This window comes from Spea bombifrons, chromosome 1 (genome assembly GCF_027358695.1).
Source record: "Spea bombifrons isolate aSpeBom1 chromosome 1, aSpeBom1.2.pri, whole genome shotgun sequence".
NCBI classification, from domain to species: Eukaryota; Metazoa; Chordata; class Amphibia; order Anura; family Pelobatidae; genus Spea; species Spea bombifrons.
This window is the reverse complement of record NC_071087.1, coordinates 53,342,052-53,356,220: the sequence shown is the minus strand read 5'-3', so window position 1 is coordinate 53,356,220 and position 14,169 is coordinate 53,342,052. Positions and strand designations below refer to the sequence as shown.

At 35.9% G+C, this 14,169-nt stretch overlaps 1 protein-coding gene across 1 annotated transcript; it reads left to right on the top strand.

Annotated features, from left to right (window-relative positions):
- The first annotated feature begins 2,643 nt into the window (after positions 1 to 2,643).
- LOC128487786 (proepiregulin-like) lies at positions 2,644 to 12,956 on the top strand. The gene is made up of 5 exons (XM_053461627.1): positions 2,644 to 2,905; positions 9,322 to 9,411; positions 10,014 to 10,137; positions 10,905 to 11,051; positions 11,872 to 12,956. Exons 1-5 carry the CDS (start codon positions 2,863 to 2,865, stop codon positions 11,936 to 11,938), a joined length of 471 nt encoding a protein of 156 aa, XP_053317602.1. The 5' UTR covers positions 2,644 to 2,862; the 3' UTR covers positions 11,939 to 12,956.
- Positions 12,957 to 14,169: the final 1,213 nt, after the last annotated feature.

Here is a 14,169-nt window from a genome sequence, read left to right as displayed (position 1 = left end):
AATGGAAGATTTTTCGCTGAGCCAATACTTTTCAGTTATTGCACACTTCATACTATTTGCCCCTTTATTTCTTTAATATGCCTTTCATGACTAGGTCATCTGTTCTTCACTGCATGTACATAATCTTATGTACCTGTGCAAAACGATGTAAAAGGTTACTCATTCTGAAAGACAGATATTCCATGCTCCATGAAGATATTAAAAACGTGCCCTGTTGAAGTAATGCTAAATACACTGCACTAGATGGCTAGACACCATTTATGTCAATATCCTGTATCATGTTATAGAAAAAAAAACATCAGTTGAAGTGGTCACCAACTTCTGTCCACAAGGCCCCCCAGCACCACATCTAAGTGGTCTTACTGAAAGTATCTGGGCAAGGATTACCTCTAAATAGGCAACAATTTTCTTTTTTATGAAAAAATGAAAATAACTAGGGTAAATGCTCCTGTAAACTTTCCAATTTTTCTATGTAAAATGTCAGAATTTAAATAGGCACCGTGTTGACTAAAATGATACAGCATAGATTTTCCCCTTAGGTACAACCTAAGCCATCAAACATAAAATGTGGCAACAGAAAGAGGGAAAGTGATGAAGTACTTCCTCTTATGCGTTATAACGCACTTTGTCTTCATTCATCCTCTTTGTCATTAGCATTGTCTCCACAGCCACATCCCATCTTTATCTTCCCATCACTACACTCCTATAACCCTCTTGATATATAGATATATGACCATGGGAAATATGAGTTCTAGTTTTATCACGTTGACTTTATATTCTATGTCATAATTATTATAGAACTACAGTATATCATCTGTACCATTGTTCTGTAAAGCTTACAGGATTCCACGTATTAATATATAATTAACCAGTTAAACTGATAAGGACTGATACTGGAACCATATGTGATCTACAAGACATAATAAAATCCACCATTTATTTATTAATGTATGTGCGCAGGATATATTTGTTACCTGTTTTTTTTACCTTAACATTTCACTGTGAAATCTACCAAGCAGTCAAAAAAGAATCAATCGCAGTCATGTGACGCTTCCTTCCATTAAACTTCAGTAAAGTCAGTGGGCTGCGGTCGGTTTCCACGCAAATGTGGCAGTAACAATTATTTATCATTGTTTTAGCTTATTTTATTGCATAAGTATAGCTTATACATTGTGAAAAGCTCCTAAAAGTCTACACTATTTTTTTGTAGGGGGTGATGTGCCCTATCGAAGCAAAGAGCTCTGAATTTTTCTTTGCATTTTATTAGTTTTTTCACACTAAATCACACATATTCATGCCTTCTCTCACACTCTCTCATACTCTCCCACACTCTCATTCACACTTTCTCTCAATGCCTCTCTACCTTCTGCGCCAACTGCTTCCGTGTCCCTGTCTTCTTTTCCCGCTTCTTTTCTTGTCTCTTGTTTTTCAGTCTTCTTTATTTGTCCGCTTCTCCGTGAACCAGGCCTCCCGGGGCACTTCAGCAAAAGGGGGGCATACCCTCTCCCTCGATTGGAGGAACTTCTGGTACAAAAGTGAACAAAACAAAATTAAGTGTCCAACAATGAATGGACCAAAAAGTACAAATATGCCAGGGAAAGAAAGAGGCTATCACTCTATTTGTATTGCCCACTACTGGCATCTGAGTTTTATTAGTACATACTCATGTACCTCATTAGCATAGCAAGATAATATTACACTCTCATGGATATCAAACAATTGCAAACACAACATAGGCTTATAAGAAAAAAAGTGAAATATATGTGTGGCACAATTATTGGCATCCTTTTAGTCAATACGTTGTGCTACCTCCCATTGCCAAGATAACAGCTTCTCCTATGATGCCTGGAGACTACATGGCAAGGGATATGAGACCATTCTTCCATACAGGATCTCTCCTGAATTCAACTTAAATTTGTCCAAAAAATATATAGATTTTTCTACATGAAGTGTAAGCAGTTTATGAGGTCTCAACTTACTAAATGGAGTCAGGGTTATTAAATATTACCATGGGCAAATGTGTGAAGATGTGTCCCAACTCCAGCACCTGACACATTAAGAGGGTTGCTCTGGGCTACTTTTGGCGCTTCTTACAGAAACTTTGATCAGAAGTCTGCCTCTGAAAAAAGGGACGTCTGCTCACCCTATGTTAGATTATAATAAATGATATCTATCAGTATTTCTACTATAACATTACATGCCCTTTTAATGTCTGTCTCTTTCAGCATACTGTAAAACATTTGATGTGCTGTGTATGCAATACTTTTCTTTATCTTTCTAGTGGTGGTTTTATATTGCCCGCCAGAGATTAGAGGTCGGTATACCTTAGAAAGCTAGGCAATGGTTAAATACATTAAGTTCATCCTAAGCATTCCGTGTCGGTGTGGGTGTGTGAGAAAGTAAAACAGAAAAAAAAGAACAGGGGGTGAAAGTACGAAGTATCTGAGGAGAGTAGTCCACCCACCAGTGTTTTATTACCCGTGTTCGAGGCTTAAGTAGGAAAAAAAACACGGTTTAAGGAATTAACTTCCGCTGGTGGGCTGAAAATACAAAAAAAAAAATTATGAAAGAAAAAAAATCTCTCCTCCTCTTCACTTACGTCTTAATTGGAAGGGCTGGTTATATAAATGACGCGGTGGCTCAGAGGTCACAGCAAAGCTGGGGAGTTAAAGGTAACATTCCTCAGTGAGAGGGGAAACCTGCCCGAACGCATATCCCTGTTAATCACTGTCTCAAGTAGGTAGAGCGTGGCTGCCTTCCACTCCACTCCACTCCACGCCAAGTCTGTGGAACTGAAGAGTCACACTTACAGGATCAGAAGAGTCTGGGCTGCCGGTGAGAACTCCCATCCTACCTGTCATAATGAATTTCTGGAGGACAGTGTCTAGTCTGGTGCTTTTCTTGTGTAAGTATACTTTTTATTGTACACCTATAGAGTAATATATATAGGTATATATAGATATATAATATTATAGAATTTTTTTTGTAATTTCATGTTTAAATGTTTTTGATAATTAATATTAAACAATTTTAAAAATACCAGTTGAGTTATATGCAATGACAGAGTCTAGGAGGCCTGTCAGGGTTATTTAAGTATTTAAAAAAATATATATTCTTTGACAATGTATGAAAAGTAGTGTTATCACCATAGCAACCATTTCAATAGTTCATTCAGCAGGCGCATTCTATAATGGTGCTATGGTAATAAGATCGCTTTTAAAGCTAAGTGTTTGCTTTTCAATATTATCTATATCTTGCATCACACCTATGCTCAGCTTTTTTAGAGTCATGTGTTGTGCATATAGTGTAAAGTAATTTTCAGTAGTAGGTTTATATATATGGGGGCAGCACTACAGAATAGGATTAATGATATAGAAATCAAAAGTAATAGGTAGAATATTAAAAATTACATCTTCCCTTGCATAAGGCTGTGAAGCTTAAACTCTATTGCACCAGTATGTGTTGCCCTGGATAAACGGCCATCATATGTTCATTAATACATATGATAACTGAATGTTACTTTATATTTTCCTTTTTTTTATCCAAATGCGTAGATGGATTAGTCGGCATTCTCTATGCATTTGTCCCTTACCTATTAGCAGGACACAGCTGCTTAGCAATGCCCACATGCGGATACCCAGTCAACATCAGCACTAGACTGTGTTAGATTTCTTGGGGGTCTAACCAGACTGCCCATTCACATGCTTCTGTTGCTCTCCTGTTTATCTCAGACTAAGTGCTTTCCTTCTGGCGATTGGCTGTTTTAAGCAGCCAAAGAGGGCATGGTAAGCTGGAGCTCTAGAGCTGAAGCTTCTTCATTAGGTAGATACACTTTTATGGCTAGGTTTAGCAGGAAGGATTGTATTAAACTACATACTAAGTACTTTTTATATGCATTCGTCATGAGTGAGACAGTAGACTGTCATTTAAGTTAACATTTCGTCGGTGCTCCCAGTAATGTTTATAGTTGCGTTCTTGGCCACTCCATGGTAACTCAGGGTGGACACTTAATTATTTTATAAGACATGGCGTGAAATTGTATTGATGATGAATAATAATACTAATAATATTTTCTGGGTCTTATTAGGAGAGGTATAATTATAATATACTAAATACTAGCAAATCCAAAATAATATATTGTCGTTTTTTGCTGTTGAAATAAATTACATCATAGCAGGTGTATTTGCATAGCTCAATGACCATGACTTACAGTGGATGTCCAGCCTGTGTAATCATACACCTAAAATATCTTTTAAGGCAAATACGCCCTGCCTTTTGAGAAGGACGTTAGAACCAGCATTTCCCGGCACATTCCAAATGAGTTTGGATAAAGGTGTCATTATTTCATTCTAATTATAGACACTTGCCTATTGCAATTGTGTCTGTGTTGCATTTATCCGGGTTTAATTGCTTGTGACCTTTTAATTATATCTATGTTAAGCTGACATAGTTCTCATGGCCATACACTGCAATGTTCAGGTACAGTGAATCCAGGGCTATTTGTCCTGCAATCTAATTTAGAAGCTAAAAGAACCTGGCATTGAGAAGTGGCTTTGATATAGAGCAAATATTTCTGGTGTAACATTTCAAAAGTGGTCTTCTCGCCATAGCAACAAGTAGAATGGTCCGGCCAGGAAGAACAGTGTGTTGGTTGCTATGGTCACAATACCATGCTTGGATCAGACTTAACCTAACACCTAGCCACTGCTGCTACATATAGAGTCGCCCATGACTTAGCAGTTCAGTGATGGCAATATCGGACTGAAGAAATCTTTATGGATCACAAAAGTAAAATAAGCATTCTTCCTCTTGTGGTATGAGTGTAAGCTTGACAGGTTCTACCGTTAGTTTAATGGAGGGACCTTTGTACATCTTAGCACAGCAGAACACCTTATCCTGTGTTGTAAAAAAAAAGCTGGTGATGCAATACATGCCACCTGTGCTAAAATTCATGGGACGACACTCCTTGCCCACACTATGTGCAGTTGAGAACTGGCTTTGGATTCTGCACTCTTCCTATAGATACTGTAAGCTCTGGTTGTTGCTTACCATTTTAAATCTTGGATAGCATGTAAGTCACCAAAGAAAGCACATTATTCGAACGACTTAAACAATAATTTAGTAAATTGTCTTACATGATCTACCACTATCATATACTTACCCAGTTTGCATACAATGACTCTTACAATGTTGTTACTTTTGTTTTCTAAATTCTGGCCAGTAAAGGATACTTTATAAATAGCTTGGGTTGGTTCACTTAAGGAGTCGGAGTTGGCATTCCAGAGTTGTTGTCATACCTTAGCAGGACAATGTAAAAACCTCTGTAATGTGATCTTGGTGAACTGCAAGTTGTTAAATATCCCAGGAGTGCCATTTGTATTTTACATTCCACAGCATAATAAACCAGCAGAACTGGTGTTAACTTACGAAAAAGCCAAACACCAGTATGCGAGAAGATTAATGCAGTTTCTTGTAAGGAATGGCAACGCTTTAACCTTTGTAATGTCTGACATCAGCAGAGAATAAAATGTATCTGTTGTTGGTTCCGTTAAAAGAAAAATCACAAACCAGCAGAGGTGTTTTTTGGCTGAAATTAGCTCTTTTCACATTGAGATATTTACTACCTATCACATCACAGAATAGGACAACCTTGAAAGATAAAACTGTCATATATATTCTGTGATGGTAATGGTCAAACATTTGCTTTGATCTTACCCAATATTTGGCTGTAGGACTCAGAGTCCCTCTTATTTCAGGAATGGTGTTACCAGGCTTCTCTTTGTAACTCCTAAAGACTATAATCCAGGCATTGTAATATCGTTCCACAATACCACATACATTTTTGCTGGGTGGCTAACAATGACATTGTATTACAGGGATTCTATTACCTAACAACTTTATCTTATGGGGTAGCCAACCTAAAGCTTACTTTACTGTTATTGAACTTTAACATCCATTATTACATGCCAGCCTGGCATGACAAAGGATTTTAGAAATTCTATTTACAACATACCTCCAGAGCTAATGATTAGCTACCCATATATTCATTCTATAACGTGTGTGTGTGTGTGTGTGTGTGTATATATATATATATATATATATATATATATATATATATATATATATATATATATATATATATATATATACACATATACACATTTTGTAATGCTTGCTAGTGATGTAACACTAACAGTTGGGGATTCATTTATATTGTATCTGTAGCATAAATATCATTTTCCCCCCTCCTGGTTTGCTTTCTTGACCTGTGTGGTTTTTATTATTATTATTATTATTTTAAAAAAATTCTGCCACAATATTTTGTCCTTGCAGGATAAAAGGACTTTTTAAAATAGGTGTACACTTTAAAAAGTTATTTATAGCGGCTGCAATAGTTCATTTATTTTCATTAAATTGATATATTCATGTCTAAGGTTCATGTAGAAAAATTGTAAAGGCTGTGATCTAATGTCTGATTGTGACAAAATGATATGCAAATCTCCTAACTATGACCATGGGATCAAATATGGTTGTCCTTTAACTTCTAATGGGGTTAAATAACATTTTATTGTAATTTAAAGAAAAGTAAGATATACTTGGTAAGTTTGCGTTTATAAACGGCTCTCAGAGTTGCATAAAACTGTCGCCATATGAACAATTTACCCAAACCACAGATCGAGTGGCCTGGGGCTGGCCCACATATGACTGTTGTGTTTTCTCAGACGCTTTAAAGTGCTGACAAATCTCCATCACTAAAGACTAGAAACTGGGCTTGGTTCACAGTTTGGGCTCACCCTGTAGCTGTCCTTCTGACATTAAGATGACGCTGCTTTCACTGCTGTGATTACTCAAGGCACAAGCTAAATTTGGCATCTCTAATAGTTGGTTAATGTCCTATTAACTTGGTGAACGTTTTCTTTTTCTCAATATTTTGTGAAAAATTCTATAAAATCTTTACACGTAAATATGTGACTTAAATCCAGAATGCATGGTATTTAGGGCTGCAACTAACAATCATTTTAATAATCGATTAGTTGGCCGATTATTTTTTCGATTAATCAATTAATCGGATAAAAAATGCATTTTTTTTTTTAAATAATGTAATAAAAAACTTACAATTTACACTTTCATCTCTTTATCACAATGGCATTTCTCTATTCACCGTCTTATTTTACTGACATAATAAAAGCTACAAGAAGTCTGAAAAAAAACTCTTTTTATAATCGATAAAAATTGATTCGACTAATCGATAACGAAAATCGTTGTCCACGATTTTCATTATCGATTATTATCGATTTTATCGATTTGTTGTTGCAGCCCTAATGGTATTAAAATCATTCATCTTTTCAACAGTTTTGAAAAGTGCAGTCACATGTAATATGTGCAAACAATCCTTAAAAAAAACCCAAAACAAACGGAAAGTTTAGTGACCAACTGGGTTTAGTGACAATACCCTGGGTTATCTTCTCTCCAAATACATATACTTTTATGATGGTATTATGATGGTTTTATGAAGGTTTTTAAAAGTAATGGGCAAGTTCCATTTTGTGCCACGTAACTTCCTAAAAACATTTAAAAAAATATGCGTATTTTTTTTAAATTCAAGATACTTTCATTACTGTCTTTTGGTCAGCTAAATTGGTTTGTTCTTATATTAAAATAGAAAAATCTGTTTGCCTTTTTTCCCCCAAAAAAATCATTATTTTAGTCCAACATTTAGTAAGAATAGTACATCTTACAATTATATATTTACATATATAATTTGTGTGTGTTCATGAAAAAACCCTCAGTAAAGAAAGGGTTAATAAATGTCTTCCACTAGTTACTATGGAGAGCAATGTTATTGCTTATACAGTGTGGAGCCAATATTTCCTTTGGACTAAAAAGATTAGGATGCAGAATTGATTTACCTTTCCGATTGTGCTTTAATTATTAACCCAATAATAATTCCAATATAGAAAAAAGATTTGTAAGATAATTATGGTTAATATGTTTGTTAATATATTAATTCAAAAATTATCATAGCACTAAAATTACTGTGTCTAAATCAAAGTATTCCTTAAATGCATTAAAGTGATATGTAGGGGTCATCATGAGCAGCAGCCCACAGGCATTCGTGCTGTCGTCTATCAGAACATTTTCAATATTAAATAATAGGTATGATGAGCAATTCCAATATGTAGAACCGTAGTTTGTGAATATATGGAACCGTGATAGGCAATGCAGAAATAATACTTGTAGCAATATAAAACACTGTATGTATTGATATTAAACAGATGTAGTTGATCAATGCATGAAGGACAAGTCTGGGCTTAGACCCAGCAATAGTTAAGATAATACCATAATAGAACAGTGAGTCAAAACCAGGAGTTGCCCTTCTGTGGGGCGGCTTGTAGGAATGGCGGTGTTCTTTAGCAAAAGGAAATTATAACTATACTGCTGCTATACGAAGACACTGGGCGAGCATGGTTAGTTATACCCAAAAGGTTCTACTAAAAAATAATGTTACATAAAAAAACCAGCTGCAGAGATACAAATGACCCAACCTTATTCCAAAACACTGAAAATTTCTATGATTAATATGCTAATTCAAGAGATATTATTGCAATAACAAGTTCCTGGAATGTAATGAAATGTGTAAAAGACAAGAATGTTGCCTTCAAGGACCTCAGGGTAAGCAGGTGACGCGTCTTTTATGGCCATAGGAACTTTTGTTGGATTCTGGTGGTTTTGTTCCAGCATACTTTTATCCTTCTAAGCATTTTTTTCTTTATTTTTTCACATGTTTACTATGGTATTTGAGGTTTTAAAGCTGCTCCCTGTCAAGAGTATATATTGAGTATTAGTATTATTTGTGTTGGATTATTAGAAACTTGCTAGTGGGTGGACTATGGATTATATGACTGATTGCTGAAATGACACACCCGCTCACTATCTACTTTTATCTACAAAGCCAACTGTTTGCTTTTGTTGCACATTATGTGTGCTTCCGATTTGTAAAATCAACGTTATTGAACATGCTTTCTGGATTTTTAAGGGAAGGGTAGTTATAACTAAAAAAAATAATAATTCTATGGTAATGTGATTTCTTTTTTTTATTATTATACATAAGTTTTATTTGTAAGGGCACGTTCGCTTCCATGATGACTGCTCTTCATTTCTTTCAGAACTGTTATTTCCAAGCTTGCCCCAATTTTTACTGAATACGCATTGTATAAGCTAGGAACAAAATATTGTCCGAAATGTTATATTGCATATCTTCAGATGTTAACTTTAGTGAAATATGTGAGTATTAATGTGTTTTTTATTTATTTTTTATAGGCTTTCATATGCTACAGCTTGTGTACGGAACAACAGTAGTACCTTTATGTAAATCAGGGGAATCTGTGGACAATTGCACAACAGCAATGGGTAAGATAAATTGTATGATTGACTGGTGTAAAATTATACTATACCTTATCGATTGTCTTGTGTAAAATTATGCACTGGCTTTCATAGTACACTTATATTTAAAAGTTGACATCTCTATTATTTTAGATGCACTGAAAATAATGAGTTCACTTTCTGACTGTACATTCATTTAATATTTTATTGCAAGTTTACTGCACTATGAACTCTTGTTCTATATTCTCTCCTATGTGATAGTTGCCTAAAAAAGACTAAAGATTCTGCATTAACAAGAGGGAAAGTACTTTTAATCCCTATTGTGTGTGCAGCACTCGCATGTTTCTACACTTGATTTCAAATCGGCAGTATGCGAGACATGCTTTCAGAACCGGCTGCACCTTACATGTTTTTGTGTGTGGGCTTAGTTAACCCTTAAAATATATTTTATTTTTATTTTATAGTTCTTAAGTTGACACCCAAAATCTTTGACTTGAAAGATTACCTATTTTTTTTTATTGATGGATAGAAGATTTATACTAATGTTTAGAACCTTTTTGGTGGATATTTAAAAAGTACTGGGTAATAACACATACTAAGGGGAATAACATTTTTATCTATTTCTTTAGTGCAAACAAAGAAAAGTCCACGTGTGGCACCAGTCAGAATAGTGAAATGTGATGCGGAAATGGAAGGCTACTGTTGGAATGGTCAGTGTATGTACCTTGTGGACATTGATGAACACTACTGCAGGTAACATTGGGAATTATAAAAACTTTGATACGCAATGTCCCCACAAGGATTTAATTGCACTATTTCATTTTTATTTAATTGCACTAAATTTCACTATAGTTATAGGTTAGTTAGTAAAATTAGCACTAGAAGTGTCAAATATAGCAAGAGTGAATAGATATTCACAATTCTTTACAACCCTTAGCTGCATTCTTACACAATAACCATATTTAGTTGTCGGCTATAATTAATGTAGTCATTTAATGAAAAAGGTGTAAAAATGATTATTACACCTGGGTACAGATTTAAATTAAAACTTTTCTCCCAAACTGTGTCACCAACACTCATTAAATCTAACAAATGCTGCATTGCACTGCTTCATACAAATAATGCATATTAAAGGTCCATTTTACATGGTAATTAATAACTGTGGCTAAGACAGCTGAAGCGTGGTATAGACAAAAAGCATGGTGCTTTTAAAACTTACACAAACATGATTTGCATTTTCTATTGTGCTAGGCAATTAAACCTTATAAGATATATCCTTTTATTTGTTCCTCTGAAGGTTTAGTCACATAAAACCAATACTGAAAGTGATTAAGCTAGTTCAGTGTATATGGCAATAACATATCGGTACCTGCTTTTATGCCACTCGCCAGTTACGTTTTCCTAGCAAAATTATGAACATGATTTGATAATTACTTCTGGTAAAGGTCTTGACATTCAAAAGCACCGCTTCAAACTAATTTCATAACATAACTTTTTTTGTTATGTTTTTCCCTCTCTAGGTGTGTAAAAGGCTATAGTGGGGTCCGTTGTACATTTGCTGAGCTCACCAGGAAGCCTTTAAGTGAAGAGTATTTGGCTCTGACAATTTTCTTATCTTTACTGCTCATCATGGCAATTGCTGTTGCAGCATTTTTTGCATACAAATGGTAAGTATTCTCTTGCTTGAGGTCATATTAAGAAATTTTAGCTCAAATGATAAAGTCAGCCAAATAATGCCCCAGAATTGCTGTATATACATAGCCCATTGAGTTGCCCAACATGCTTAAAGGTACACATCATATGCTGTTTTGCAAATGCATTAGGTGATTCTGCAGAATCCCCTAAATGCATTTGTACCCCCCCCCCCCAACTAAATTCCCTGCACGTGAGATACTAGGCACTAGGCAAACACTGCAGGCTCTGTTCATACCTCAGTGAGTATGTGTGGAAAGTCTACCCCATTGCCAATCGGTGGCAAGAACAATCTGACTATTGAGGAGGAAGGCAGCTGCTGTGGTTTGTTTTCATTTTTTCTTCATTTTTCTTTCACTTTAGCCCGTTTGTGCCCTTATGATGTACCGGTACATCCTTAAAAGCTGTGCCAAAACACCCACCAGTATGTACTGACTCTGTTGCAGCAGCAAGGACGTCTCTATTGACAGCCTAGACTCCCTTGTCTGCAGTAGCCATCATCACTGGCTTTGTGACAATCTATATTGTGTTATGGTGGTTGGTGCGAGCACTGGCACACCATTATACATGGAATACCTTAGGTGTCGGTGCCGAGAGATATACATCTATCTTTATATCACTACCAACAAACCCTCTAAGCCAATAGTATTAAAAATGTGATATAAGGTAATATTCAAAGGATGGGTGTGGCCCTCTTGACTGTAATCAGGAGATGTTGCTGAACAGAAATTGATTAATTGTTTATTTTGTTTTTGTTTGCTTTTTTAATAAATGGATTCTGTCTTCTATTTTCAGGTATAAAATCAAGAAACTAAGAGAGCCCATCAAGGAATACAAAGAAGTTAATACACAAAATGTATAACCAACACCTTCTGTTAAGACTTTAATCAGCATTACATATTTGGTACCGCAAGAACAGCACAGGGATTTTTCATATGTACACCTGCTTCATGTCAGTGCTTTGTGCCTGTTAGCATATCCATCCATGCTCGTATAAACAGACCCCCGTGATCCTGAATTGCCCCTGTGGACTATTTGACCTTGATGAGTAAAGTTTATTAACATGGGATTATAACTTTTATTTTTTTTTACATTATATGTAATTGCTTGGGAGCAAATGAAGGTCAATATTGAGTGTGCATGTTTTTATCATTAATATTATTTGTTGTTGCTAATACTACATGTGTTATTCTGAGAAGCCTTAACAGTACATGTCCTAACATGTGTAGAAATGTATGTAAATATTTTACAAAACAAACAGAGCAATTTTGTATTGTGGGAAATTTATATTTTTATGAATATTTATATTTTTGACATTTGTGTTTAAAATCTGTTTAAGACGTTTTTTATTTATGATTAATATTGTCTTCAAAAAGCTATGCAAACTCTATATGAATGCGGAGGTTGTGATACGGAACAGCATTTTGGTATGATGCAATATTTTAAGTAATGTTAATTTTGAGTGCCACTTGCCTAACTTTGGAGCATACAATCTTTTGTAAGGTGTTTAGACATGAATTGCATAAAAAGGCACGTTTCTGAAAAAGATATTATGATGTTGGATGACTTAAACAATTTGCATAAAGAACAGTATTGATGGTTCACCCTAGTTTAAGTAAATCCAGGAGAGGGAGTTATCCAATAGGAGACTCAATAAGGTGGGTTTTTGCCAAGGCACAAGGGCATACGGTTATAGTTGCATACCCTTGTGCCCTTTTAAAGACTCACTTTATGAAGTCCAAACATTTTATCAGTGCAAGTCAAATGTAATGTACACCAATAAATTTGGTGTTCTGGTACTTGAAAAAATTATTGCATTGTATTGTATTTAAATAAAATGATGCGCCAGACACTACTTTCCACCTGATTTTATTACAAGTATATTGTTGATGTGCTGTCCTATAATTTTATTGGTGATGAGTATAAAAATTGTTGATCTCAGCACCCAAAGTGAACAATAGTAATACTATATACAATATGATGGTGAGTAGAGGTGGGCAATTTTTTTTGCCTGTGTTCAACATGGCATCTCGCATTCTCAGCACTGTCAAGATTTTCTTTGGCAACTTACATCACACATGGTTTAAAGTGGATATTTACAGTTTCCATGGTACTTTTGTGAGGGTAGGCATTCCTACCAAATCACTTTTCCTCCTCCTTTTAGGAGGTTAGGTATAGATCTAATAAACACAGGGAAAAAACAGCATTGCAAGTATAGCGTAAATAAATAAAACATGAAAACAAACCTGTGGCATGTATAGATCAACTGAAAAGTCAGATGGAAACTCAGCATAGAAGGTGTGTATCAAATAATGCATAGATGACCGGTTGCACACTCCAAAAGACCAATCCTGCCACCCAGATTGCATCCACAAGACTTGCCCAGCAACTATAATGTCCCCCATTTTAATTATATTTTATATTTCTAATTACCCCATTTATCTTTATCCATTTGCTTCTCTCTGATACTCTTCTTTTCCCTTATCTTCCTAACTATTCTTTTGATCCCCTTTCTTATTACGCCCTTTCCTCTTTCTCTCCCCATTCGTATCTCTCTTTTCTTTCCATCCTCTTTATATAAGACATCCTATGCCGGTACAGTGATTATTGAGCCAGTTAATCTGCAGCCGGGAGGAGGTGCGTTTAGCAGTGGGGGTTGTCTGCGTCCATCGCGCAGACCTTCCCCGGCTGTCAGACATCAGAGTTCCCGCAGGCGTTGTCCGGACTATGGCAGAGTGCTCTGTGAAATGCCTTTTAACACCCTTAATGCCACTCTGCCTCCAGAAATGCCTTATAACCCTCTATACGCCACTCTGCCTCCTGAAATGCCTTATACCTCCCTATATGCCACTCTGCCCCATAATATGCCTTTTAACCCCCTAAATGCCAGAGTGATATGCATTTTGACCCCCTATGTGCCACTCTGCCTCCAGAAATGCCCTATACCCCTATATGCCACTTTTAGGGGGTTAAAAGGCATATTATGGGGCAGAGTGGCATATAGGGAGGTATAAGGCATTATACCGGTGCGGGGAACTCTGATCTCTGACAGTTGGGGAAGGTCTGCAGCGCTGCAGGGGATCTGGATCCTAG